Source organism: Mustelus asterias, chromosome 18 (assembly GCF_964213995.1).
Source record: "Mustelus asterias chromosome 18, sMusAst1.hap1.1, whole genome shotgun sequence".
NCBI lineage: Eukaryota > Metazoa > Chordata > Chondrichthyes > Carcharhiniformes > Triakidae > Mustelus > Mustelus asterias.
Window position 1 is genome coordinate 47,357,570 of NC_135818.1, and position 27,812 is coordinate 47,385,381.

Genomic DNA, 27,812 nt, shown 5'->3' on the forward strand with positions numbered 1-27,812 from the left:
TGTTGGACTTTAACCTGGTGTTGTTAAACTTCTTACTGTGTTTACCCCAGTCCAACGCCGGCATCTCCACATTCTGTAATCAAGCCAACTTTGTATCCAGTTGGCTACCTCACCCTGGATCCCGTGAGATTTAACTTTATGAACAACCTACCATGCGGTATCTTGTCAAAGGCCTTGCTGTGATCTGAGATATTTTTCAAGAAGCAGAAATTAAATGATAAGGCCTCTGATACCATAGATGAACACATAATTCAAATCAACTGCCAAACCATTGGGATGCACCAGCACTAAGAAAAATCTGACCAGTTAGTTTTTAACTAACACTGCCAAGTTGTGTGTGATTGGCTTGGTAAGTACTAAGCTGCTTAGAACTGTGCCCAAAACAGTAAGAATCAATGAAAACTCAATTTAGCTGTCACATTTAAAACAATAAGTCACCCTTAGCACAGCTGAAGATTCTTTACTCAATGCAAGTTGTGAATTTAGAAGCTATCTGAATACTTATAAAAATAAGTATGTTAAAATGATTCAAATGTATGAAGACTCTCTTAATTGCTTTCTACTTGAATCAAACCACTGTTTCTGGGAATTTCCTTGGGCTTCTTCTACTCTGCTGCTGTAACTGATGGAAGTTCAAAAGAAATTGCATTTATGCAGAAGCCTCTAGTGGTTGAATGGAAGAAGATTCAAGGAATTTCTTGGTCTATTCTTTCTTTCTGCATCGCCAGTTCCTGGCTAACCATATTCTTTCACACAGGTCTATGATATGGAATTGTTCATTTATGAATTTTGATATTTGCTGCAGTGTAGAGATCAACACTTTTTAAAATAAAAGTTATTATAAATTAATCAATTCCTATCTGTTCTTGCTTCTCAGTACTGAAACAATCCAGTATCAGATTCAGTATCAAGCAAATTGGCAAGTCATTTAACAAAGCACTTTCCAAAAATCTGTCAGACTCAGGAGGTCAAAAGGGGATAGATGCACTTTCTCCGAATCCTATCAAACAGGGCTTTAAGATATGGAAATCCCAAAGAAAGAAATTTTCCCCACAAATCATGATTATGACTTATGTACTAGGACTTTGTCCCATATGGGACTGGAGGAACTATGAGCAGCAAATTCCACCGGTCCTGGTCCATCACAATCTCTTTTGCTCCAACCCAGGTGGTGTCTCATTCTTGGGAGTCCTCCTTAAATGTACTTTACCAGGTCTTCTTTGGCTGGCTCTATCTTCTTTCATCTGGTAGTATCCACTCTACTGCCACGCTCACAGGGCATACCTCCGGGAGGCAAAATGTGTGTCCTGCTAACCTCAGCCATTTCTCCAGCGCAATGTTCCACAGGTAGCTCTTATCAGTCCAGTATATCACCTCTTCATTGGTGATGCAATGCCTAGGATCTTACAAAGGCAGCACTGCTGAAAGACATCTAAATTATATGACACCTTTGCTGTTCTCTTCCATGTCCCGCTGGCATAGATTGTGGTTGGTATTACTATGAACGTGAAGACTCACAGCTTCATGGCCATATTGTTGGTGTTATATGCCCACACCTCGTGAAGCTGCTAGAAGACTAATGCTGCTTTGCCTATTCTTGTGCGGATATTGATCTCTACATCACCCTCCCTGAAGATGTCATTTCCTAGGGAGGGGAAGTGATTGATGTCCTCAATGTTTTGTTGCCCAATAGTGATGGGAGGGCCTTGTTGCCATCCAGTCATCATAGTCTTGATCTTCTCACAGATAGTGCATGGACTAACCTTGGCACCACTATTCTCAAGACTGGTAGTGACCAACAGATTTCTTTCTTTAAATGATAGTGCAAACCAAATGGGTTTTTACAACAATCGACAATGGTTCATGGTCACCATTACTGAAACGAGCTTTTAATTCCAGATTTATTGATTGAATTTAAATACCACCAGCTGCCAAGGTGGGATTTGAACCTGTCCTCAGCATTAGACTAGACCTCTGAATGATTGACCCAGTGACATTACCACTAGCTTCACTAATTAATCAGTTTAAAATGTATTTATTTCAAAGTAGCATTGGTATTGCACACAATAAGTGTTTTCTGGGAAAGGGCAAGTTAACTACAATATAGTGTAAGTTTGCTATATTTAAAAACACGATGTAGCTTTAAGAAATTTTATTATTGTAAACAAAAGTATGCACTTGTGCACCAGGGTCCATTTCTAGTCACCAACATTTGCAATTACACATCTTCAGAGCTGACTACATTATCTGCCAGAAAAATTCATCTCCAGCAGCACTTATAGTAAGAACTTAATGCCATACCTTTACTTCAGACCTTAAAATACTTAATGGAAACATGCAACGTTGAAGTAAAGAGCTTTTAGAATACACATCACCGTTTATCTAACAAGTGTTGAAATAGTTTTGAGAGTTATAACCAAAGTATACAGAAAATTTGAGCAACATAATTTTGGAAAGCAGCTGACACATACTTGCTAGACAGTTTGTTACTTCCAAGGTCGTTTGTCTCAGAACATCAATGTTATCTCTATTTCTCAGTGGAATATGCTCTTTTCATCAGTGGAGGTGGTGCTTTACCAGTTTCATACATCATTTCTAATGGTGGATTACTCAGGCAGCACCAATCAGGAATACGACCTGTCTGGCTGTAATATTCTTTGGAGACTGAACGACTACCCAAAATGTCCTGCAGAGCACCAAAAATGGCTCCTAAAAGAAATTAAATGCAACACATATAGTAATAAAACACAACAAACAAAAATATTGCATATTCTCTGCGTCTCAGATCTACCATTACTTTTTTCCAACCGCCTAGCTGATATTGAAAGTATAGCAGCAAATGCAAATAGTCCAATAAAGCTAAACCACAGAGGGAAAGAAAACAACTTTGAAAAACTATGGATAGTTCTGAAATAATTTTTCATGTTGGCTGCCAATGTATTTATTTGCAAGAACTTATCTCCATTGCTCTCAATACTAAAGTCCAAAGATGTGCGGGTTAGGTTGATTGGCCATGCTGAAAAATTGCCCCTTAGTGTCCTGAGATGTGTAGATTAGAGGGATTAGTGGGTAAAATATGTAGGGATATGGGAATAGGGCCTGGGTGGGATTGTGGTCGGTGCAGACTCGATGGGCCGAATGGCCTCTTTCTGTACTGTAGGGTTTCTTTGATTCTTTGATTACTGAAGTAGATCGCGTTTTACAACAATTGATGATAGTTTTAGTAATGGTAATCATGAAACTAACTTTTTATTTCAAATTAATTAATTGAATTCAAATTCCACATGCTGCTACAATCAGATTTGAACCCATATCCTCAGAAAATTAGCCTGGGCCTCTGGATTACTACTCCCACGACATTACCACTATGCCATCATCTCTCTAAGCCACAAAATGATTATCTACCCAATATCTTAAGTGGCTTGATCATGTTTTGTTGTGCCCCTTGATGTTTTTTGTTAACGGTATTATATAAATACAAGTAATTATTATTTCAGATGGTCAGAAAAGTGGTCAAGAGATAGGTTTCAATGAATGGCTTAAAGAGGAAACAGTTACAGGTATTGGGAGGAAATTTCAGGAGGTTAGGACCTAGGTAGCTCATGGCAAAGTAATCAAAATAGGGTTGCTTAGAAGGCTAGAATTAGCAGAGTTTAGGTATCTAAAAGAGGATTCTGGGACTGGAGGAGATTACAGGATTAAGAAAGGGCAATATTATGCAGAAACTTGAAAACAAGGATGAGATTTGTTTTTAGTTTGAAGCATTATTTAAACTTGATGTAATGTTAGTCAGCACATTCTCTGGGATGATGGGTGAACAGGACTTGATGCAATTAAGGACACAACAGACTTTTGCCTCGGGGGATTTGGTAATTTGATTACATAATTGTCTCAGGGATAGGAGATAGAAAGTAGAGGTACCCAATTTGCTGACTGGAGAGAAATATGCAGTGCGATCTCCTAGCAATAGGACAATTTCGTTTCTTGCCATATATAAAAGACCGGCTTAGTAGAGGGAGTACAATTTCAAAGTTTGTATGTGTTACAAAATTTGGTAACAAAAAGAGGATAGTAGCAGACTTCAGTAGGCCATAGAAAGTTTGATGAAATGGCACATGGCAAATGTAATTTAATGCAGCTGAGGGTGGGAGTAATAACACGGAGGTGCAGCACTATTGAAATTGTATTACTTTGAGGACAGATGGGGTGGTGTTGGGTGCGGGTTTACAAAAGCTGAGGGACCTAGGAGTGCACATTCACAAAAACGTTAGGGCAAGTTGATAAGGCAAGCAGGAAAGTGTGTGGAATACCCAACTTTACAAATAAAGTTAAATAAACAAGGTATTTGTGCTAAACCTTTGTAAATCAATATGTAGGCCTCTGCTGCAGTATCTGGGCATTAAATTTTAGGAAGAATGTCAAGGCCTTGGAGAGATTACAGAGATCAGATGGTACCAGGGATGAAGGAAATTTTATGGGGAGAGATTGGAAAAGCTAGGATTGGTCTCCTTGGAGTAGAACAGATTGAGAAGCCAAAATAGAGAAATTCAAAATTATGAACAGATTTTGGTAAAGCAAGTTGGGAGAAATCATTTCCTCTGGCAAATGGGCTGAGAACCAGATCACAGATATAAAATAATTAACAAATGTACTCTGATTGGCAAGCAGCTCTATAGTCCCAGCAATGCCTGCAGAAGCAATGACCAGGAGTGGGACTACAAACTGTCCCAAGGTACCAAGTTCAAAATCAGTAAGCACAGGGCACGAGAGGGAAGATGAGGTCTGGGTGGTTTGGGAAGGGAGGTCTTGACGATGAGGCTAAAATGAAAAGGAGGCCATTGAAGCCACCACCTCCTCCCCACTCCCCTCACCTCCAAGAAATGGCCCTTAAGCTGTTGTTAAATGCCCGTGGGGCAAAGATGGTGGGGCTGGCCTAGACATCGCTCTTCCCCTGCAAAAATTGCAGACATGTCAGGGTGGGCATGGGGGCAGTGGGAAAATCAAAAGCCATCAAGGAAATTTTATGCTCACCCCCCCAACACTGGCTTGGTGGCAGGGTACTGTAAAATTTGATCCAGGGGGAAAATGAAATTATTTCACACACAGAGGGTTATGACAATCTGGAACATATGACCTGAATATACCTACTACAGATTCTATAGGAACTTTAAAAAGGCAACTAGTATATGAAGAGATTTGCAGGCTTGGGAAAAACTGGGGTGTGGGAATAAATTGGACAGCTCTTACAAAGAACTGGAACAAGCAGTTGATGGGTTAAATGACCATTATGACTTTATATGATTTAAAATAATTGCAAGATGAATACAGAAATTGCTTTAGTTTGTTAGATTTGTAATCTTTGCAATTTGTCACTCTTTCATCAAATCTCAAGCTTACTAAATTATTCTCCATTTGTACAGATAACCTGAAGGAATTATAGTTTTAAAAACACATACAATTTCAGAGTGCAGAATGGGGTAAAACAAAAAAGCACTGGACAAGCTTTTGCTGCATCAGCACCCTGAAGTCACACCTTCTTGCACAAAAGCTCACTCTATAATAGGGACCTTGCTATATATGCCCAATGTTGAATAAAACATATTGCGCAGAAAGGACCACATACAGAAAACTGGACAGATGTCCTACTGTGCAACGTTTTCACACTTAGCCACTGGTTTATTAGTCTTAAACAATTCTCTCTCAATACAATAAAACTGTTCATAAACATAAGACTTCGTAGATGCTACAGAAAATGTATTCTTACCTCCTAACCAAGCCACAGTATTTGGTTTTGCAGGTGGGGTATGAACTTTGAACGTCTTGGCAGCCAACACCTCTTTGTATTTTGGTTTCTCCACCAGGTACCGAATTTCAGCCATAATTCGATGTAGAAAACCAGGCAGCATAGCAGTTCCACCAACAATCACTAGGTTCTCTGCCAGCTGTTTTCTTGTGTCAATAGGGCACTAGCAACAATTATTACAAATTACTTTAGTAAACAGAAGCATCCCTCTATTTCTCTCAAACAACGCATCATGTATACTGAATAAGGAAGAGAGTGATCTACTCCAAACCTGCCAGAATCACTCATACTAATGGCCAGGAGGCAACAGAGTGACTTTCCTTTCAAGATCATTTTGTCCTCTTGGATGTCATTAAACAGCGCGGGTCGGGGGTGCTGGCAAACAGCAGGTAGCTCACAACAGAGATGTCATCAAATAGTGTGGACAGCGCAGCGGGAACATCATTAAAAGGTGTGGCAAGGTCATCATTAGACAACAGAGGTCACTAAACAGGAGTAAGCATGCGACAGGGTGTCAGCAAATGGCACAAAGAGGTCACTAAACTGTCGAGTGCACAGCAGAGATGTCATTAAACAGCACGGAGAGCGTGGCAAAGATATTATCAACAGCTAGGGGGTCTGTTGACTGACCATGTAACGAGAAAAGTGAGATATCATTGGAAATTAGGCAAGTAATTTGTTGGCAAGTATTTAGCTCATATATCTTCCAAAACCCACATAATTTAGTATAGTGAGATATTAGTAATAGCAAGGTTTGCTAGCAGTAGTAAAGCTAACTGGGAGTAGTTGGCTTGACTAATTATAAATAAGAAAAAGTACTAAAATAACACAATCAAGATGGTAGGGTAGATGGTATATTGCAACTCCAGAATACGGGATCTTGTGAATGCCAATGTAATTCAGGGACACAAGTCTGCAGCTTGAGGTGCTTCGGCTCAGAGTCATTGAGCTGTGGGCGCTTTGATGCATCAGGGAGGGGGACACTGGAAAAACTCTGTCCCAAATACTGCCTTAAAATCATTTTTATCTACTTGAGCCTTGGTTTAAAATGTCTGAAGAATGCTATCTGAAAATACAGGCATCAGCCTAGATTGTGTGCTCAAGTGAAGCTTGAACTCAACCTAATTCCACAGAAGTAATAGTACTACTGCTGAACTACACTGCCACTGAAGCTGTAGTTAAACCGGAGTGCCATGATAAAACAGCATTTAACTCTGCGTCACTTTCAATAAACTATTAAATGGTATCCAAAGAAGCTGACCAAATTTTTAAAAACATATATCCATCAAATTTAGCACACATCATCCTCTTACCTGTAAAAGAGAGTCAAGGATTAAGGTGGCAATTGACTTCTCTTCATTATCTTGTTCAAAGAGAATTTCAATTACAGAATCTCTATGGAAAAAAAATTAAAAAGATCCCTGAACTGAAAATTCAATCAAATCACTTTGTTTATAACTATCACAAACAACTAAATTAACAATCATGTTACAATGTACACTCAGAATATACGATGACTCCTTAACATAAATGTGAAATCTTGACGATAGGAGATTTGCATGTGGGCAACATTCATAGAATGACTATGTTAACAAAATTCCCAAGTTCACTATAACAGTTTGCTTTAACACACAGATAAAAATCATAGGTCACTTTCTTAAAAAAAATGCGGTTGATAAGGTTTCTAACTAACACTATTTTGTGGACAAGGTCACTTCCTATAGCTTCCTGTCAAACGCTGCAGGTAATTTCCACATTTAATATGCTGAAACACCAATATTCGACAACTGATGTTAATTATATATCAATTTGGGGTTAGTTGTGTTCAGGTGGTGAGCATTAATTGGGGATTCACCTGTATTCATAGATACAGGAGCTGGCTGAAAGTGTAGTTGTTGGTTGGAGGTGCACAATATATAACATGTATCTCTTTAAATAAAAGCTTAAATGTAAAAAGACTATGCTCCAGTATTTATCCTTCACCACGTGACTTTAACCATTGAATCTGATCACTTGTATATTTTCAACAGCACATGGAGTACAGCGAAGAAAATAAATCCATTACATTGAAAGATAGATAAATATTTACTTGGAAGAATTTGTACTCCTATTAATCTTGTTTCAGTATCCACTGGCTAACACTGACTGTTGCACACACTTAGTTTTTTCAATTTGTTCATGAGATGTGAACGATGCTGGTAAGGCTGGCATTTGTTGCCTTGCTCCAATTGTCCTCAAGAATGAATCACCTTCTTGAACCACCGTATTCCCGATTGGAGTTGATTTATTTTTTTCATTGGTTACTTAATCCATTTTCCTCTAATCTGCCCTCTGTCTATATTCTTCACAAGTGGATACTGATGGTTCCTCAACTGAAATACCAATGGAATTATTCCAAATGGATGGATTAGTCAGAGGTAGGAAATGCATGATAACTGCCCAATTGTCCAGTCCTCTACTTTTCCTTTGTTGCCTCCAAATTACATAATGGTCGAAACCAAGACTACAACTCAGTGGGGAAGCTGCAGTTGAAAACTTCATTTACCACATCAACATATTTTGCCCATTGGCACAACCCAGTTATTATGCATTTTGATTTATGTTGTTTATAGAAGTGGTCCAACCTGATTGATCCTTTTACATGTAAAATCCTCTCTCCATCTAGAGGGTATGCCACATCTGGAGGCTGTTGAGGGCGCTATAAACACAAAATATTAAATTACTGCCATGCACCTCTGACTTTGCAACTTGATTAGTCAATCTTATTCACCAGTAATTGATGCTGACCTCAGCTTTTCCATCAATGTTAAACTTGGCAGCTTGAATTTTCAGTCCCCGCTGGAGATCACTCACAAAGCAAGTACGAACTGAAAAGCACAATTTAAGAGAAAAGCTTAAATTCTCCTAAAAGCTTAAAAAAAAACACACAAATTTCAAACGGATGTATGCTTACACAACACAGTTTAATACTGATGGCTTTTCTTGTGCTTCACCCTAATTATCACTAAGCATTTCACTTCCATGTACCTTATGCAACTCCAGATTTCATATCAAAGTGCTGTGAAGTTATTTCATGGTTTTAAAGAAAATGGAAAGTTTGTTAGTCCCAGTAGCAAGATTCTGGAATAGATGTAAACTTCACATGCTAACTTCACACCCTCTTTAAAAAAGAAAATTCAGATTAAATCAGTCAAAAGTTACACCAGAAATATTAATTTACTTTGCTGTTTCAGATGACCATCTGAACAATGATTTTTCAGCATTTTATCTTTTTATCCTAGATTTACAACATTTGTACTTTTTATTTGATAGGCAAATACATTTACTATATAAATCTTCACCAAGGAAAGATAGCTCTCACCTTTGATATCCTCTAGCGTTTCTTCTGGAAGTGAACCTGTTGAAATGAATTGGGAGCAACATTAAGAGCACAGATCATATAATACATTATAAAAATGTAGATACTGAAACTTAATTAACTTACTACTAGATACTCTCAAAAATCTAATACGTTCAAATTCTTTGTAAAATGAACATTTTGCTATTTCATGTTTCAACTGATGTGCATACATAACTGGGACTACAGCACAAAGATGCAAAGCATTTGAAACCATAAAGAACTGTCCATAAATGTGCTGCTTCTATTTTTATTAAAATAGAGAAATTATTGATGGAGCGCCATGAAATATGCAATATATTAAAACATTGGTATTTCAATCCTTACTCATCACAGATGCTAAGCCTTCTCCAGTCTTAGTCCCCGTGTCCACACTACATTCTTCTAATAACCGTGACTGCAATTCCCTTTAGTAAGAAAAACAACATTTATTTTGGATTTTTTCCACTTCAATCTTTAAGCATGGCAAATATTAAAATATCAATATATCTGCAGAAGTTACATATTTTAAATCCTTACACGTGGATTGCTTTTCCTCCCAGTGGAAGTGCTTCCCAGGCATTCAAAATAGGAATTCCTTCATATATCTGATTAAGCTAAGGCTACATTTCAAACAGGCAAAAAATTGTATAACACAAACATATTTTCTAGATTGCTTTGCGTATCATTTCAATCACTGTTTTCTCCAAAGGAAACATTTTACCCTCAAAACTTACTGGACAGAAACAGGCCACCTAGCCCATCAAGTTTATTGCACCTCACCCCACTCTCCTCACATAATGCAACTAGTCTATACGGCTTCCCTGCTTTCTACATACTTAATATCCTTCTTTTTAAGCAATTTACAACCACTGGAAATAATTTATGGACTCTACTTCGGCAACAGCTTGTGTGGGGAATTCAACATCCTGATTAACTGATGAAGCATCTTTACTCCTGCTTTTACAGCTATCCTATAATAAGTTACTGTAACTATAGTGATGATGAGATCTTTACAAGTTCAACATAATTTTTTTTCCTGCATTTTGTGATGCCACAGATGAAACCTATCCTGACCTACTCATTCATTTAATTTGAAGAAAGAAGTCAGTTTTACCACCCTGCAGTACAATTCTCTATTCCACAAAATTGAAAATTATAGTAAGAACTTTCACTTTTTCTTCCTTAGTTACTCTGAGGATCCGCAGATATTAAAACATATCACCAAGACATGATCAATTTAATTAAATTTTATATCCAACTTTCATTGAATAATAGCCTCTACTGGACGTTTTACACCCATCTTTGATTGTTCCACAACATAGAAATCCATTGTGTGTTAACTACAACAAATACCCAATTAGTATTTCTTTCTCACCCTGACATTTCATTGCAAATTTGTCAACTAGCTGAACATTCTCCTCCTTTATCCTTTTTCTACCAAAGTGCCTGTAATGGAGTTTTTAAAAATAACTTTGTTCTTGTGTTAATTTTCATATTCTCGATCTTGGTTAGACTTTTTTTACTCCTATCTGTAGCTTAACTTTCAATATATATTGGCCCAAATCTGCCTGGTAAGTGCTATTTTTGTAACAAGAAGCAGCCAAATTTGATTGAATCTCCCTTTTCCATCCATGAAACCCCAGCTTTCAATACATCTTTTACCTTTTGATGAGGTGCACTATCACAGTTGGACTTGGTACCTTACTTAACTTGGCATTCTTCATGCAATAACCTAGACAGCAAGCGTGAGGTAGTTACTTTTGGATATCAACAGGTAAAATTCCTTTAGCAATCTATTCATCTAATGTTAATAAGGTTGTATTACCAGTTTTAACTGCCAGATGTGGTGATGACTACCGAACCAATATAGGAGCGAAAGCGGGGAAGAAAATTGGGATTTCTGTTTAAAAATGCATTTTAATTCTTAAAATTAACTCATAGTTACTGTGCCTAGAGAAATCCTGGTTTTCCTACATGAGAAATATTTTCACTGTAATGTTGAAGAAAATATGGCATCTAACTATTTACATCATGAAACACTACTTCTACTGATTGTTTTCTCATCATCTTCTCTGGTCCCTTTATCTCTCATGTATAGATTTTATTATACAGCAACATAATTTAGCCTAAAACTATTCTAACTGTTTTCCTCCTAAAATATTTTACTGATAATTTTCTGCTAAACATTGGAAACAGGATAAGTTTCAGTATTTGAAAAGCTGAAGGACCTGATATTGCAAATCCAATCAAATCAACTCATTACGATAGGAAAGCCAGCCAATGAACGAACTATTTTGGTCATGGTCAACAGAGCCTGAAAGCATGGTACACAAATAAACACATCTATAGCATGCCCACATTGGAGGGCCTTCTTTGTGAACCTTATGAAAATGCCATTAAATTCAATTATTAAGTTTGCTTTTCAAAAATATTTTCTACAACTGAGCTTTTATTACCAGTATTTTCCTCTGCATGCTATATTGATGGTTAAAAAAATAGATGAATTGTTTTTAGTAACCAACACTTTTTCATTTATTAAAAAAAAACACATTTTCAAAAGGATACAGGTAATGCTAGTGCTTCTGTATATCCACAATCTAATACCACAGCAGAATTGATACCAAGAGTCAGGAGAGACATGAGATGGCTTGGAGCAAACAGCACTGAAGGAACCTACAAATATACAAAGTGGGAAATTATATAACATATTGTATGACTTCACCTTATTGGCTCATTTGTGTAACTAATAAGGCTTTAATTATTAAATTGAACTGTACATAAGCTTAGTGATGAAAAGTCTTAATTTGTACGTTAAGAAAGTCTTAAAGTTAACATCTCTAACTGCCAAATACTGAAAGAACACATGGGCCCTTTGGCAGTGATTGAAGTTATAGCTAGGTACATTTGGGTTCCATCAAGTCTAACTTAGCAATAAAGAGAAGCCAAACCTAGAATACTGATTGGCCAGGATGGTGGCCTGAGGACTAGATGTTCAAAGATACAAGCTGCAGTTTGGCAGTTAGAAGGGGCAGCAAGGTTGCAAAGCTGATTGGTCTTGGGACTAGATGTCCCAAGGACTTCTGGTTAGAAGTACAAATTAACATTAGAATATTATGAGGATGCTAGGAGTGTCCTTCCCATTGGTCAAGAGTGTGAAATATTGGGTTGAAAGTCATTAGCTGTTTTGATCCAGGTGCACATACTCAGATAAATGTTACAAGCTACCTGCAAAAGAGCATGGAAAACAAGGTACATCAGGTCTTTGAAATGGTCAAGGGGCTAACATTTTCACAGGATGTTTTCTGGGCAGCATTTGTCAGGAGAAAGAGTTAGGAGTAGGGCACTTGCTAGGAAGTAAGGATTTGTCTACGACATTGCCAGTCGATGGGTATTTGTCACAGGCTGAAGGGTTTCCCAAAAGAACCCAGCATTAGAGATCAGTGATTCTAGTATAGACAGGGTTACAAGGGCTAAAGCAATTACCTTGAGAGTGAATAGAAAACATAACCACTCAGTTTCTGAGCAATTTTCAGTTAAAGTTTAGCTTAGGAAAATTAGTAAAGGACAATCTTAAACCATTTTGGGAAAGCCACAGTCTTTATTGAAAAGCTGTTTCCACCAGAGAGAGAAAACTCTCAGAAGGCAGTTGTTAAGTGCGTAGCTTCGGCAGTTAAGATGGATTGGAAGTGGCGGCTTGGATAAGGTCCCATTAAAGTTGAAGTCCTAAAGCTGCAAAGAGATTTATATGTATATAAGAGTTAAATTGGCTTAATTAAAATCTCGAAAAGGTCTTGTGATTCAAGAGACCAGGTTCAAGGAACCAAAAAGGAAAATCCCAGAAGACCCTGGATCCATGGAAAAGATAGACCAACATATGTTGATCTTGTGTATTGTGCCATGCCTCAAGTAATGAAATATTAATCTTTCTTTTCCAATAAACCTATTAGTTTACATTCTAAACCAATAATTATCTTTTATGGCCAATATGGTTATTCCTTGACAATAATTTTCTGACACTGTGGTTTTAAAGTCCAAATCCCTACTTGTTTCTGACTTGAAATTATCATGATGTGGAGATGCCGGCATTGGACTGGGGTAAACACAGTAAGAGTTTTAACAACACCAGGTTAAAGTCCAACAGGTTTATTTGGTAGCAAATACCATTAGCTTTTGGAACGCTGCTCCTACGTCAGATGGAGTGGAAATCTGATGCAGATTTCCACTCCATCTGACGAAGGAGCAGCGCTCCGAAAGCTAATGGTATTTGCTACCAAATAAACCTGTTGGACTTTAACCTGGTGTTGTTAAAACTCTTATTGAAATTATCACCCAGGTATTTAATTACTATGGAAAATCCAAATGTAATACTTTAAAATATCCATTTCCCAATTGCTCACACTTGTAGATTCTAAGAGATCATTCTTGCATCAACCAATTTTCTTTCCATTTCCCATTCCATCCAGAAATGGAGTGGGTCATTATAGTGTGGTACTCCATCTAGTGGTATGGCAAAGAACTAACAAACCCGGTCTGGTTCTACAATTAAAAATATAGTACAGATATTTTTCAGTATGTTCAATGGATCAATAGTAAGCCTGATAGGTGTCATTCTGATAAATTTAATTTAATCCTGTGCGGCTCACTGTGCACATGGCCTTCTCCAATTGAGGTGGTAGGTAATTTTTCCCAATTATCTTCCAATGCTGCTAAAATCTTACCGGTAAAAAGTGCACAAGAGCTGCCCGTTTCATGAAAATAGGTCATTGCTTGGTTGCACATTAGCTGTCTTTCACATCTGCTCAGGCAAATCACAAAATCCACCAACTTTCGAACTCGCCCAGAAATCTCAAAAACCAGTAACAGATTTATACAGGCAGTCACTGAGCTAACATATAAACTAATTTCCAATCAGATTACACTCAGGCTAATCTTGTGTATTTATTTTCTTCTGTTTACTGCATCATTAGCTACATTGCTTCCTACCTCAAAGTGCTTGAAGAATACTCTAGTAAGCGTTTCTCTGAAGTGTGATGGGCATAGAAGAGATTCAATAATAACAACTCGACGATCCCTTGGGTTTACCAGTAAATGTCTGTTAAGGAAAAGGGTGAAAAACAAACCATGTTAAGTCAAATAGAACTGGTTGCAAATTTTGACATGGAAATTAATCAACAAACATAAATTAGTCAACCAGAAGCCACTTAGGTCTTAAAAATGGAGCAATCAGCATGTAACCCATAATTCAGGATCAATCATATTTTGCTCAGAATTTTAATGAAAATTGTATTTGTAAAATGTTTTTTCCCCTCCAGAGAAAATAGTAGTATGATTGCAACTGAATTATGGAGACCGAATTAAAGTTTGTACCCACTGTTTCCCAAACAGCGATTTTTCAATTTCATGCAACGTATTAAAAAGTGGGGAATAATTTTTGTCTGGCCTAACTTCAGTGTAAACGCCAGAGAAACAGAACAACTGGCTTTATTCACCATTTCTCTGAGGGTCTCTGCTAACACTCAATGATGTTATGGTGGGAGGATCAGCAATCCCCACCCCACCTCAGAAATTTTAATCTGGTGCGATTTTTATTTTAAAAAAATGCTTCTGTACATGTTCTAGCAGCCAGATCAAGAGTAGCCTTGTGCAGTGATTTGGAGCAAGTCTGCTCTCATTGGTGTGGGAAGGTCTACATCTTTCTAAAAAAAAAAGTAACTGAGAAATGATTGTGTTCTAAATCTCAGCTTTCTTTGCATGTAGAATAGTATTTAAATATTGAATTACAATATTAAAAATATTTTTTAAGTTCACTCTACCTGAAGTACAACATGTGAATGAATTCCTTCAAATAGCTATAAAGCTCTTCAGTATTGATGTTAAACTGAACGACTTTAACAGCCTGAAAAAAAGCAAAAGCATCTTACCGACATTCTCGATGTGCATTTGAAGGTTTACAATTTTCAATCATTGCCCTGTACATCTACAGTGATGGATACTGATAAATTCATATATTACAGCTGCAAAGCTTTCCTATTTGGCTCAGTTAGTCACGTGCAAAAAAACGCAAACAGTCAACTATTCTGATAGTAATCAGTAAAAACATCTAGTATATATCAAAAACAGCTTGTGTGCACATCATTCCATAGGCACCATCAGCATGTTATATTATACAACAGTATGCAACAAACCTAACACATTTGGAAGCACTCAGCTCATTCTGACTGAGTTGAAAGATCAAAACTGAACCAAAAATGTTGGAAAACTGGAAATGAAAAGCAGAACAGAATTGATGAAAAAGTCTGAGAGAGCAATACTAAGGGGCCAATTTTACCAAATCGGGACTAAGTGCCGGGTCCGGTCGTCAAACGGATCCGTGCCCGGCAGCCGCGCTCCAGCGCGCCCATACGCCTTTTTTCGGCGCCGGTCTATTGGGCAGAGCTTAGTGCTGTTGGAGCGGCCGGAGCTCCAACTGCACAGGTGCAGTTCGGAACAGACCGCAGGCAGCGCTCCCGGGCACGAAAGGCAAAGCAGCACAGGCAGCAGAGAGGATGAAAGGAATTCCCCCTTTGGAGGATAATGTCCAAATCACAGGAACTAAAAACCTGACAGTCCAAAATCTGGGATAATATTACAGGACAGGGATGGGGGGATATACATTTTGAAATATTATCCCAGATTTTGGACTGTCAGGTTTTTAGTTACTGTGATTTGGACATTATCCTCCAAAGGGAATTCCTTTCATCCTCTCTGCTGTCTGTGCTGCTTTGCCTTTCCCTGGGGGGGGGGGGAGAAGATAGAGAAGGGGAGTGCCGGGGTGGTTCGCGAGGGGGGTCCGCGAAGGATGGTCGGGAGGGATTGGCTTCGGCGGTTCCCCATCTGAATTGGAGTCCCATTCGGACTTTTATTTAGCAGGTCGTTTAATGCGCGGATGTGAAATGGGCCGCAACCTGGGAAAGTCAGATTCGTCGGTAAAGTTGGGCGCCGGCTGATTCGGGCGTGCGCCAGACCCGCGCCCGGATCGGGGCTCGGTAAAGACGCGATCTGCCATGAGTCGGGTGCAGATCGCGTTTTAGGCCCGACGCCCAACTTTACCGCGATTTCACGCCCGGAAACGAGCGCGAAATTTTGGTAAAATCAGGCCCCAAGTCTCAACCAAAATCAAAAAAAGTCAAGACTTAAAGTTAAAAATTGTTTTGCTTAAAATTTCCACCCCAACTCCAGAAGACAGAAAACAGGACCAATCAGAAAATCAGACAGCTGCTGGGGAAAGGGATGGAATTGCGGGTTAGAGAATGGACCTTGTGCAGGGACCAATCTTCCAAATAGGTCATTGGAGGAAATTTGGGCTCTTCAGTATTGGGTGTCAGACAATCTGTCTAATAATTAAGAGACAGTGGAGGAGTTGAGAGGGGTGATGGTGAGGTACATTTGGGTGTCCCTAATGCATTGTGAAAACTGACGTCAAGCGACAGCATGTACAGAAGAACTAGGAAGGGGGCCAAGGATAATATCTTGGGTGACACCAGAGGCAATGATATAGGAGCAGGAAGAGAAATCCATTGCAGGTGATTCCTGGCTATAGTTAGATAGATGATAGTGGAATGAGGCGAGGGTAGTTCCACTCAGCTGGAAGATGGTGGAGGGGCATTGGAGGAGGATGGTGTGTCAACAATGTCATAGATTGCAGTCAGGCTGAGAAGAACAAGGAAGGAAGTTTACCTTTGACACAGATATATAGGATATCAATTGTGACTTTTGTAAGAGCCATTTCAGTACTTTGGCAAAAGCAGAAGAAAACTGATTGAAGGAATCATAGAAACCCTACAGTGCAGAAAGAGGCCATCTGGCCCATCGAGTCTGCATCGACCACAATCCCATCCAGGCCCTACCCCCTTATCCCTCCACATTTACCCGCGAATCCCTCTAACCTACGCACCTCGGGACACTAAGGGGCAATTTTAGCATGGCCAATCAACCTAACCCGCACATCTTTAGACTGTGGGAGGAAACCGGAGCACCCGGAGGAAACTCCACACAGACAGTGGCCCAAGCCGGGAATCAAACCCAGGTTCCTGGAGCTGTGAAGTAGCACTGCTAACCACTGTGCTACCGTGCCGCCCCAATTCAAACATGGGATTCAAACATGGAGTTGCGGGAAATATGGATGTCGATTTGGGATTCAAAAACATTGGAAAGGAAAAGGGAGATGGGGAGATTGGGTGGTAGTTTACAAAGATGGCAGAGTCAAGGGTTTTTGTTTAAAAAACAGAGGAGTAATGAAGACAGATTTAAAGGAAAGAGGGGGACACCTGAAGAGGGAGACTGTTAGCAGCATCGCTAACAATGGGGACCAGGAGAAGAAGTTGAATAGTCAGCAGTTTCATGAAAACATGATTGAGGGAGCAAATGACAGATCTCCCTACACTTATTGTTGGAGGTGATGGCGAATAAGACAGGGGAGAGGGCTTTAAGAAGACAGATAGCAAACAGTAGAAAAAAAGCTGGAGGTGATCTTCACATTCGAGGATGATCATGGGAGTCACAAGCATTTTTGGCAGATGACAGCAGGACCTAGTACTTTACATGGTCTAGCCAGATCCAACAGTGAATGGCTAAAGAAGTTATCCGCCATATCTATGCTGAGTCCCTTGACCAAACGAAATGGCAAATGAGGATACTGGGGGAAAAGCCTAAGTAAGGCAGAGTAATGAATTTAGTGGAGTTGAGGTTATCACTGAGCAAATTAGTAGCTACAAGAATGTTGTGACAAGTGGAGGGCGAAAGGCTAGAGAATTGAGATTTTGAATGAGAAATTGTAAGTGAATTGGGGGATAGCTCCTTTGCCCTAGAGACAGACACAGTAGGAATTAAACTCAAGGACATGGATAGGGGCTGTGGTTCAGAATAATACAAGGAAATGTTCCGAGGTGGCATTAAATCCTGGAACTCCCCATCCAAAAGGAATCTGAAAGTGCTTTCGAAACAAGGGTTGAGTCTGTTCGAGGTGATGGTCCACTTTCTCAGGGGTAATTAGAAGGGTAATTATTTTTACTCTTGACAATGATGCCCACATTCTGTGAACAAAATCCATCACATTAAAAAGTATATTAAAAATATTAATTAATGTTTATGAACTATTATCCACATTTTAAATTCATTGATAATTTTTTTAAAAATTCATTCACAAGATGTGGACTTCGCTGGTTGGCTAGCATTCATTGCCCAGCCCTAATTTCCCTTTAAAAAGTGGTGGTGAGCTGCCTTCTTGAGCCGCTGCACTCCATGCAATGTAGGTATGTCCACAGTGCTGTGACAGAGAGAGTTCCAGCGACAGTGAAGGAACGGCGATATATTTCCAAGTCAGGATGGAGAGTGGCATGGAGAGGAACTTCCAGCTAGTGAGTGGTGATCCCATGTCAGCTGATCTTCTCCTTCTAGATAGTAGTGATTGTGGGTTTGGAAGGTGCCTAAGGAGGTGGAGGGAGTGAATGTTTGTGGAAGAGATGCAAATCATGGTAATGTAATTATTAAGTTTTGGAATTCTAAACCTTAGCAAGGTTAGTAATTCATGCAGCAGCTTGTGACCACCTTAGTCCAACCTTCACAAAATGCCCTTTGCAGCTATCCATTTTATGTGTCTAAGTTTTAGGGTATACTGTCAATGACACTGTAACAATATGAGAAAGCTACGTTATCAACTAGTAAATACTTAAAAATCACAGACAGGACAAGCTGCTTCTCAGAAGATTTAATTGTATAAAACACCTAATAGACAACCTGAATAGTTTTTTGACCCAGCCAGATAATGTACCAGTTATATTCCATGCAGCATCAAGCCCTAAAAGCTATCAGACAATATTCCTGAAAAATATTATGCTCCCGTGTTCCCAAGTCAATTGGATTACACCATGAACTGAAATCTGATTTGCAATGATGTCAGAATTCTATTAGAAATAAAAACAGAAAATGCTGCACAACCTCAGAAGGTCTAGCAGCATCTGGCAGATTTCAAGTATCTGTAGTATTTTGTTTTTATTCCATTATCAATATCTGCCCTAAGCCCACTGCAGAAAAGCAAATAAAAGTTTTGTACTAATAGAACACCTCATCACATCTCAATTGTCACGAAGCATTTTACTGAAAGTACTTTTTGAAATGCAAGTGAAAAAAGCTTACTTGTGTTTTACCAAGCTTCTTAATTTCACTAGGGATGATGCATCTTGGCCCAGTTTCTCCAGCAAAACCACACCTAGAAGTTGAAAGAAATCTTCAATATACCAAATATTAAATATCATACTTGCATTAATAGCTATTATGAACATGCCGCAAAACTTCAAAACACTGTATTTATGATGATGCTACACATTTTTTTCAAGAAACAAGTCAATTGACAGAAAATAAACATCAATCCTCTTTTGGCAATGAAGGTTTTAATACTGAATTTCTTTCCCACCATGCTCGGCCTTTTCTCTGCTAATTTTTGCCCATTGGGGCCATCAAAGTCTGGCTCGAGGGGAAACACAGTTTCATCACAACTTACTTTTCACTTCCTGGTATCTCCTTGGCTACTTATTGCCAATCTTTGGCATATATGATTTTTGCTACGAATTAGTCTAGGGCAGACATTCCATTCAAGAAGTTGTGCATTTTGGAAATTCTGTATTGTTAAGGAGATTCTAGATTTTGCATAAAGCAAACATATTGGGTCATAGCTACCAGCTACTGATGTAGTAGCAATTGAGTTGAATTGTGACCCAGGGGAAGGGATTGCGTTGGGCTTTGAGGGTTGGGTCACATGTCAGGCCTCCTAGGGTGGGTGTTGCGTGAGTATGGGGGGGGCGCATTGGTTTGCAGAGGACAGTTTCTACGGGAGAGGTAGTCTGGGGGACAGTCCCCTGGTGCCTGGGGGTGTGGGATAGTCCTGTGGGGCATTGGTCTTGGTCTGAGTCTGTGCAATAGTTACCCAGACGTTAGAAGAGATTTTAATTCAAACTTTTTCTGGGTAACTATTGATGTGACACAGTCAGAAGCATCCAATGATTACAACTTAAATTGCATTTTTGTAGGATTCCCAGTACAGGGGAAGTTTGTATTTCTGGGCAACTGCCATGCAAACCTTATCTGTGTACTTACAGGAGAGTTCCTAGTGAATTTTAGGAGTATTCCCCATTATGGCGTCCTGAACTTGGAGGTTACAGCCATTGTTTAAAATAAACGCTAATAAAAATGTTCTAATGTTTTGATGTATTCTTTATCCAGCCATGGCACGTCCCTTATGTTTCTTTTTAGAAAAAGAGCCTATTTGTGAAATAAAAACTAAGTTATGGTGATAAAAGGGCAATTCCCCAAAGTAAAGTGCAAGATCACTTTGTATCTTTTTGCTCCCACCTGGTACAATATATTTTATTTATTCATTGTCCTGCAATTATATTCAAGTTAGTAGATGCAGGACAGATTTGAACCATTTTGAACTGTCTTTTTCTATCTCCAATTCCTCTGCTGAGGAAATTGAGTTCCTATCAAAACAGTTCAAATTTAGAGTGCGTGTAAGTAGGAGTGTTTACATTCCTTAAACACACAATTTAACAAGGTAAATTCATAAACCCAGTTTCTCATCACTCATGTATTACATACAGTGCTTCACCAAAGCTGTGCAAGACTACTTTCCCGAGAGTACTGCATTATTACATGAGCCAGGCTAGGTTTCAACTCTAAATTCAAACTCCATCTTGTGTTGCCACCAAGGAGTAACTGTTTTATAATATAAAATACAAAAGACCTTTGGGTTAGATTGTGGGATGCATGTGGTTAACACTGCTGCCTCACAGTGCCAGGGACCCGGGTTCGATTGCAGCCTTGGGTGACTGTCTATGTGGAGTTTGCATGTTCTTCCCCATGTCTGTATGGGTTTCCTCCCACCGTCTAAAGACGCGCAGGTTAGGTGGATTGGCTATGCTGGATTGACTCTTAGTGTCCCAGGATGTGTAGGCTAGGGGGATTAGCAGGGCGAATATCTGAAGTACAGGGATAGGGCCTGGGAAAGATGCTCTGTCGTAGTTGGACTGAATGGCCTCTTTCTGCACTGTAGGAATTCTAATGGCTTCTATAGATCATGCTTCAACTTCAGGCACACTTGTGCACAGATATAATCACAGGAGAGAGACAGAATTCCAACGAGTTGATGCTCAATTGTGCCCCCATGTCCGTGCGGGTTTCCTTGGGTGCTCTGGTTTCCTCCTACAGTCCAAAGATGTGCAGGTTACGTGAACTGGTCATGCAGGACTGCCTCTTAGTGTCCCAGGATATGCACGTTAGGTGGAATAGCAGGGGTAAATACATGAGATTACAGGGATAGGACCTGGGAAAGATGCACTGTTGGAGTGTCAGTGCAGACTCAATGGGCCAAATGGTCTCTTTCTGCACTGAAAGGATTCTTATAGATCATGCTCCAACTCCAGGTACACTCATGCATAGATATAATCACAGGAGAGAGACAGGATTCCAACTAGGTAATGCTCAATTGTGTAAATAGACCAATTTGAAATTTTTTAAAAATCTAATAATTTCAGTATTATCCAATAATAATATTCAAGAGGAAATGTAAGATCAGGCCAAACAGGTGGCAATGTTGTTTCACCATTATTTAGCGAGTGAAGAATTTATTCCATCCAGGATCCCAAGATGTAGACAAAACTAATCACCAAGGACAGCTCACCTACCAGAGAATGAGAATCTGTTGCAGTAATCTGTGCTTTTTAATCCTACAGCTGACTAACAGCTTTATTTAGTAGTGAAAAATATATTTGTTCTAATTTGACCTTTAAAGGGAAATGAGATATCTCTGACTCCAGCCTGCAAATATTCACAAAATTGTTACAGCGCAGGAGGAAGTAATTCGTGCCAATCATATCTGCAGCAGCTCTCCAAATGAGCATTATGACAGTTCCAGTCTCTTGTCTTTTCTCCGTACCCTGGCACATTGTTTCTATTCGGTGCCCTCTTGAATGCTTTAATTGAATCATCCGATGCCCTCTTGAATGTCTCGATTGACCCTGCCTCCACCACACTTCGAGATGGTGTATTTCCAAAGCAACTCGTGCAAAAAATGTTTTCTCTCACATCACATTTGCTTCTTTTACAAATCACTAACTCTGTGCCCTCTCATTCTCGATCCTTTTACGAGGTGGACAGTTTCTGTTTATCTACTCTGTCCAACCCCCTCATGATTTTGAGCACCTCTATCAGATCTCCTCTTAGCTTTCTGGTCTAAGGACAACAGTCCCAACCTCTCCAATCTCTCCTCATTACTGAAGTTCTGTACAAGTTTAGCATAACCTCCTTAGTCTTGTACTCTATGCTCCTATTAATAAAGTCCAGAATACTGTATGCTTTATTAACTACTCTCACCATCTGATGATTAACATATATCAGAAAAAGCATGAGTCCCAATACTGATCCCTGAAGAACTCCACTACAAACCTTCCTTTAGCCCAAAAAATATTCATTGACCATTATTCTCTGATTCCTATTACTCAGCCAATTTTGTATCCACATTGTGACTTTCATTCCATGAGCTATAACTTCTCAAGGCTGTTATATAGCATTGCATTGAATGCCTCTAACACTACATCAACAGCATTCCTCTCATCAACCCTTTATTAGTTCTTCAAAAAACTCCAGCTAGTTAAACATGATTTCTCCATTAAAAATCCATGTTTGTTCTTCCTAATGAACCCTCCTTGTCCATGTGACTACTAATACCATCCTTGTCTGTGTGACTACTAATGCCATCCATGGTTCTCTGTGCCAGGCAAATGATTGGCTAGGGTAGAAATGCTACATGAGCACAACAACAATGTACTTTAATGTAGTATCTCTCGTGCAGTGAAATGCCAAGGCACTTCACAGAACCATTAGACAAAAAAAATCTTTCAGAGTTAGTAATGTTTGTTTCACAGCTGATTTGAAAGTTAAATATGTTTAAGCAAAGCCTGATGTTTTGATCTTTTTCTACTATTCAGTTTTTAGCTTTTCAAGATCTAATTATTTTAGCTTTTGTTACACTGCCTGCAATTGATATTCCACTAACTGAAAAATTAGGTAGGTCACAAAGGGTTCTGTTAGCTGTGGGAAAAAATCAGAAAATATCACATCGTTCATAGGCTTGTAAGCAGGAGTAGTCTTTGGAATGATCATGGCGACTGACTGAAAACGGCAATTCCTGTGGCTTGCGAGAGCTTCTGGACATCTGACTTGCCTTACGGGGACCATGTGTGTGGGAAGGGTCTCCACTCCGCTCGAGGTCAAGATTTCTAAGCATGAGTGGCAGCTCAAATCACTGCACAGCAGTGAGGATGAGTCTTTCTTTGATCATACATTCCATGAAGTGGCCACCACACAGGCAATGAGAGTTCAGGATAGCAGATGGGTGGCTATCTGTAAGAAGAGGCAGGGAGTAGAGGGTTTTGGGGTGTGTGCCACACTCAAGCAGGGCTCAGCACTAGAGGCACCTTGGAGGACTGCAGTTCACACCATGGTACATGCACGCAAGGGGCTGCACAAGAGGGAACGACTGAGTAGAAATTCAGTAATTATAGGCGTTTCCATTTTTAAAAAAAATTCATTTATGGGATGTGGGTGTCACGCTTGAAGCCAGCATTCATTTGCCTCCCACATTGTTCTCGGGAAGGTGTGGTGAGCTGCTTTCCTGAACCACTGCAGTCCCTGGGTGGGTACACCCACCGTGCTGTTAGGCAGGAAATTCCAGGATTTTAATCTAGTGACAGTGAAGGAACAGCAAAATATTTCGAAGTGAGGATGGGGAACCTCCAAGTGATGAGATTCACAACTATCTTCTGCCCCTCATCCTTCTAGTTGAGAGTTTGGAAGGTGCTGCCTCAGGAACCTTGGTGAGTTTCTGCAGTGCAGCTTGTAGGTGGTACACACTGCTGCCATTAGGACACTACCCTGAGGAACTCCTGAACTGATATCCTGGAATGGAAATGATTGTCATGGGGATCTATAAGAATTTCTGTCACTGTCATCAGCTTGAATTTTTAAAAAAAGGTAGAAAACAGCAAGTCGTGCTAAATGGGTTTTTTTTCAAACACAAAGATGGTAGGCAGTGGTGTTTCCTAATGGTCAGTGCTAGGATCACCTCTTAAAATTAAATATAAATGTTTTGGATATTGGAATTCAGAGTAAATTTCAAAATTTGCTGAAGAATGGCAAACAGTGAGAATACCATTCAACTGAAACAAGACATAGATAGGCCAGCAGAATGGGCAGACGAGTGACAGATGCAATAAAACAGGAAATGTTGAAATACTCAGCAGGCCAGGCAGTGTCTTTGGCGAGAAACAGAGTTAATGGGCCGAATCTTTATGGAGTCTGATGGACTCTGAAGCCATTGCAAAATAGACTTGACTCTGGGATTCCCACCCCCCCAAATTTTCCTTGATACAGGATAAGAGTGCGGGTAACAAACCCACACCTGGACTCCCAACATGGATAGTTCCATTGTTGGGATAGGCATCTCCTCGGCCCCTGGCAATTTTGGGGAGTCAGTCAGCCTCTCTATGACTTAATGTTCATGGCCCCTCAGAGGAGTTGTGAGTCAGAGTCTGTGTTCAGGAACCTTTCGAAAGGCAACTTCAAAAGATCTTACCCATGCCAATTATGTCCTTCACACAAACCCATGGTCCCTTAAAACCCCCATGCCAACTCACAAGAGGGTATTGGGGTTCTTGAGAAACATTAAGATAGACAAGTCCCCAGAGCCTGGATATACCCCAGAATACTGAGAGAGGCAAGGGAGGAAATTGCTGGGGCCTTGAGAGAAACCTTTGTATCCTCACTGGCTACAGGGGAGGTCCCAGAGGATTGGAGAATAGCCAGTGTTGTTCCTTTGTTTAAGAAGGGTAGCAAGAATAATCCAAGTAATTACAGGCCGGTGAGCCTTACGTCAATGGTAGGGAAAGTATTGGAGAGGATTCTTCGAGACAGGATTTACTCCCACTTGGAAATAAGTGGATGTATTAGCGAGAGGCAACGTGGTTTTGTGAAGGGGAGGTCGTGTCTCACTAACTTGATTAAACTTTGAGGAAACGATGATGATTGATGAGGGTAGGGTAGTGGATGTTGTCTACATGGACATCAGTAAGGCCTTTGACAAGGTCCCTCATGCAGACTGGTGCAGAAGATGAAGTCGCACGGGATCAGAGCTGAGCTGGCAAGGTGGATACAGAACTGTCTCAGTAGAAGACAGAGGGTAGCAGTGGAAGGGTGCGTTTCTGAAAATAAAATGATTTGGAGGAAAATGTATCTGGTTTGATTAGAGTGTTTGCGGATGACACAAAGGTTGGTGGATTTGCAGATAGTGATGAGGACTATCAGATTATATATATATATTATATATATATATAAAAACTCAGTTGGAGGCTTGGGCGGAGAGATGGCAGATGGAGTTTAATCCGGACAAATGTGAAGTAATGCTTTTGGAAGGTCTAATACAGAAAGGAAATATACAGTAAATGGCAAAACCCTTAAGAGTAGTGATAAGCAGAGGGATCTGGGTGTACAGGTACACAGGTCACTGAAAGTGGCAACGCAGATGGAGAAGATAGTCAAGGCAGCATACGGCATGCTTGCCTTCATCGGCCGGGGCATTGAGTTTAAAAATTGGCAAGTCATGTTGCAGCTTTATAGAACCTTAATTAGGCCGCACTTGGAATATAGTGTTCAATTCTGGTTGCCACACCACCAAAAAGATGTGGAGGCTTTGGAATGGGTACAGAAAAGATTTACCAGAATGCTACCTGGTGTGGAGGGCATTAACTATGAGGAGAGGTTGGAGAAACTTGGTTTGTTCTCACTGGAACGATGGAGGTTGAGGGGCAACCTGATGGAAGTCTACAAGATTATGAGGGGCATGGACAGAGTGGATAGTCAGAAGCTTTTTTCAGGCTGGAAGAGTCAATTACTAGGGGACATAGGGTTTAAGGTGCGAGGGGCAAGGTTTAAAAGGAGATGTACGAGACAAGTATTTTTTACACTGAGGGTGGTGGGTGCCTGGAACTCACTGCCGGGGGAGGTAGTGGAAGCAGATACGATAGTGAGTTTTAAGGGGCGTCTGGACAAATACACGAATAGGATGGGAATAGATATGGTCCCTGGAAGGGTAAGGGGTTTTAGTTCAGTCAGGCAGCATGGTCGGTGCAGGCTTGGAGGGCCGAAGGGCCTGTTCCTGTGCTGTAATTTTCTTTGTCCCCCATCCACTCCCAGTAGCCCTACATACCCATGACTGAAACTACTTAAAAATACATTCATTCATAATTTTTAAAAACTGATATTTTGACAACCGTATAAAAGTTCAAACACTGAAGTATCAATTTAAGCACATTGTAAACAGAGACATTTAAAAGAACTTGGAAATAACTTCTTAGAACTAGAGATGTCAGTTAAGCAAAGTCAAAATTTCTCTGCATTTATGTAAATAAACTCATTCATTTGAACCTTTTATAAGAGTCTGGGCTCTCAGTCAAGCATGCATAATGAGGCTTGGCATAGCTGTTGACGTGGTGTACAAGGACTTCCAGTACATCACATCAACAGCATTCTTTCTATCAACTCTCTATAAAACTTAGGATGTAATTCTAACGAACCTACACTAGCTTTGCTTTAATTAACCAGCATTCACCCAAGCAACTATTAATTTTGTCCCAAGTATTATTTTAAAAGACTCCACACCACCAAGGTTGAACTGACTGGCTTGTAGTTGAACTCATCTTTACACCCCTTTTGACAAGGGCATAACATTTGCAATTCTCCAATCCAAGAAAGGCTGGAAAGGAGTGGCCAGCTCCTCTGCAATTTCCACTCACATTTCCCTCAATGTTCTTGTATGCATCTCATCCAGCCATAACGCCTTATCAAATTGAATATTCAGATAGTGTATCCAACACCCCTCATCAATTTAAAACCCTCCAAGTGTCTGAACTAGTTCCACCAGGACTTGGGCAACTTCCTTGGCAAAGACAGAACAAAGCACTGTGACAGATTCACTCAGGATTGACCAGGTGCGTTGGGTACCAGTGAATCTGAAAACAACTTTGAATTTCAGCTGAGTAGGTTTTTATTTTTCCAGCAGAGAAACAGGCCATTTGGCCTGAGTTGTTGTTGATGATGATGTGATCTATGCCGGCGTTTATGCCTCCTTAGACCCTCCCTATACATCTAAACATATTAGTAGAACCTACTAATCCTCCCCCCCGACTCACTTGGTGTACGCGGCTCCCAGGTCGATGACAACCGCCGTCTTCTCGCCGCCGGTGCCCAGACCCTCAAACAGCGGCATCCCGCTCGCGCTCAGCCTCCGGCGCTCGCGCCCCGGACCACAAGCCCCACTAACCCCTCAACTGACATCACCAACCGCACAGGCCTGGCTTTCATATTGCCTGATTCCATCACTTTTTTTTGCTAAGCAAGGATGACCCGCCTCGATTCACTTGTCTCTATTTGCTGCGCATCGTTGAGTAATTGAGAAAATAAAAAAATAAAACCTCATCAAAATTGTCAGGCAATTAATTCGGCTCAACAGTCCATGAGAAGCCCTTCAGACGCCCAACGCGCGTC

At 40.0% G+C, this 27,812-nt stretch overlaps 1 protein-coding gene across 1 annotated transcript; it reads right to left on the reverse strand.

Annotated features, from left to right (window-relative positions):
• actr10 (actin related protein 10) lies at positions 1 to 27,812 on the reverse strand. The gene is made up of 13 exons (XM_078233857.1): positions 27,458 to 27,812; positions 19,356 to 19,428; positions 14,996 to 15,078; positions 14,166 to 14,274; positions 11,748 to 11,855; positions 9,720 to 9,787; positions 9,528 to 9,607; positions 9,165 to 9,200; positions 8,591 to 8,670; positions 8,428 to 8,501; positions 7,117 to 7,198; positions 5,765 to 5,966; positions 1 to 2,709 (listed from the first exon to the last, which is right to left on the reverse strand). Exons 1-13 carry the CDS (start codon positions 27,532 to 27,534, stop codon positions 2,528 to 2,530), a joined length of 1,254 nt encoding a protein of 417 aa, XP_078089983.1. The 5' UTR covers positions 27,535 to 27,812; the 3' UTR covers positions 1 to 2,527.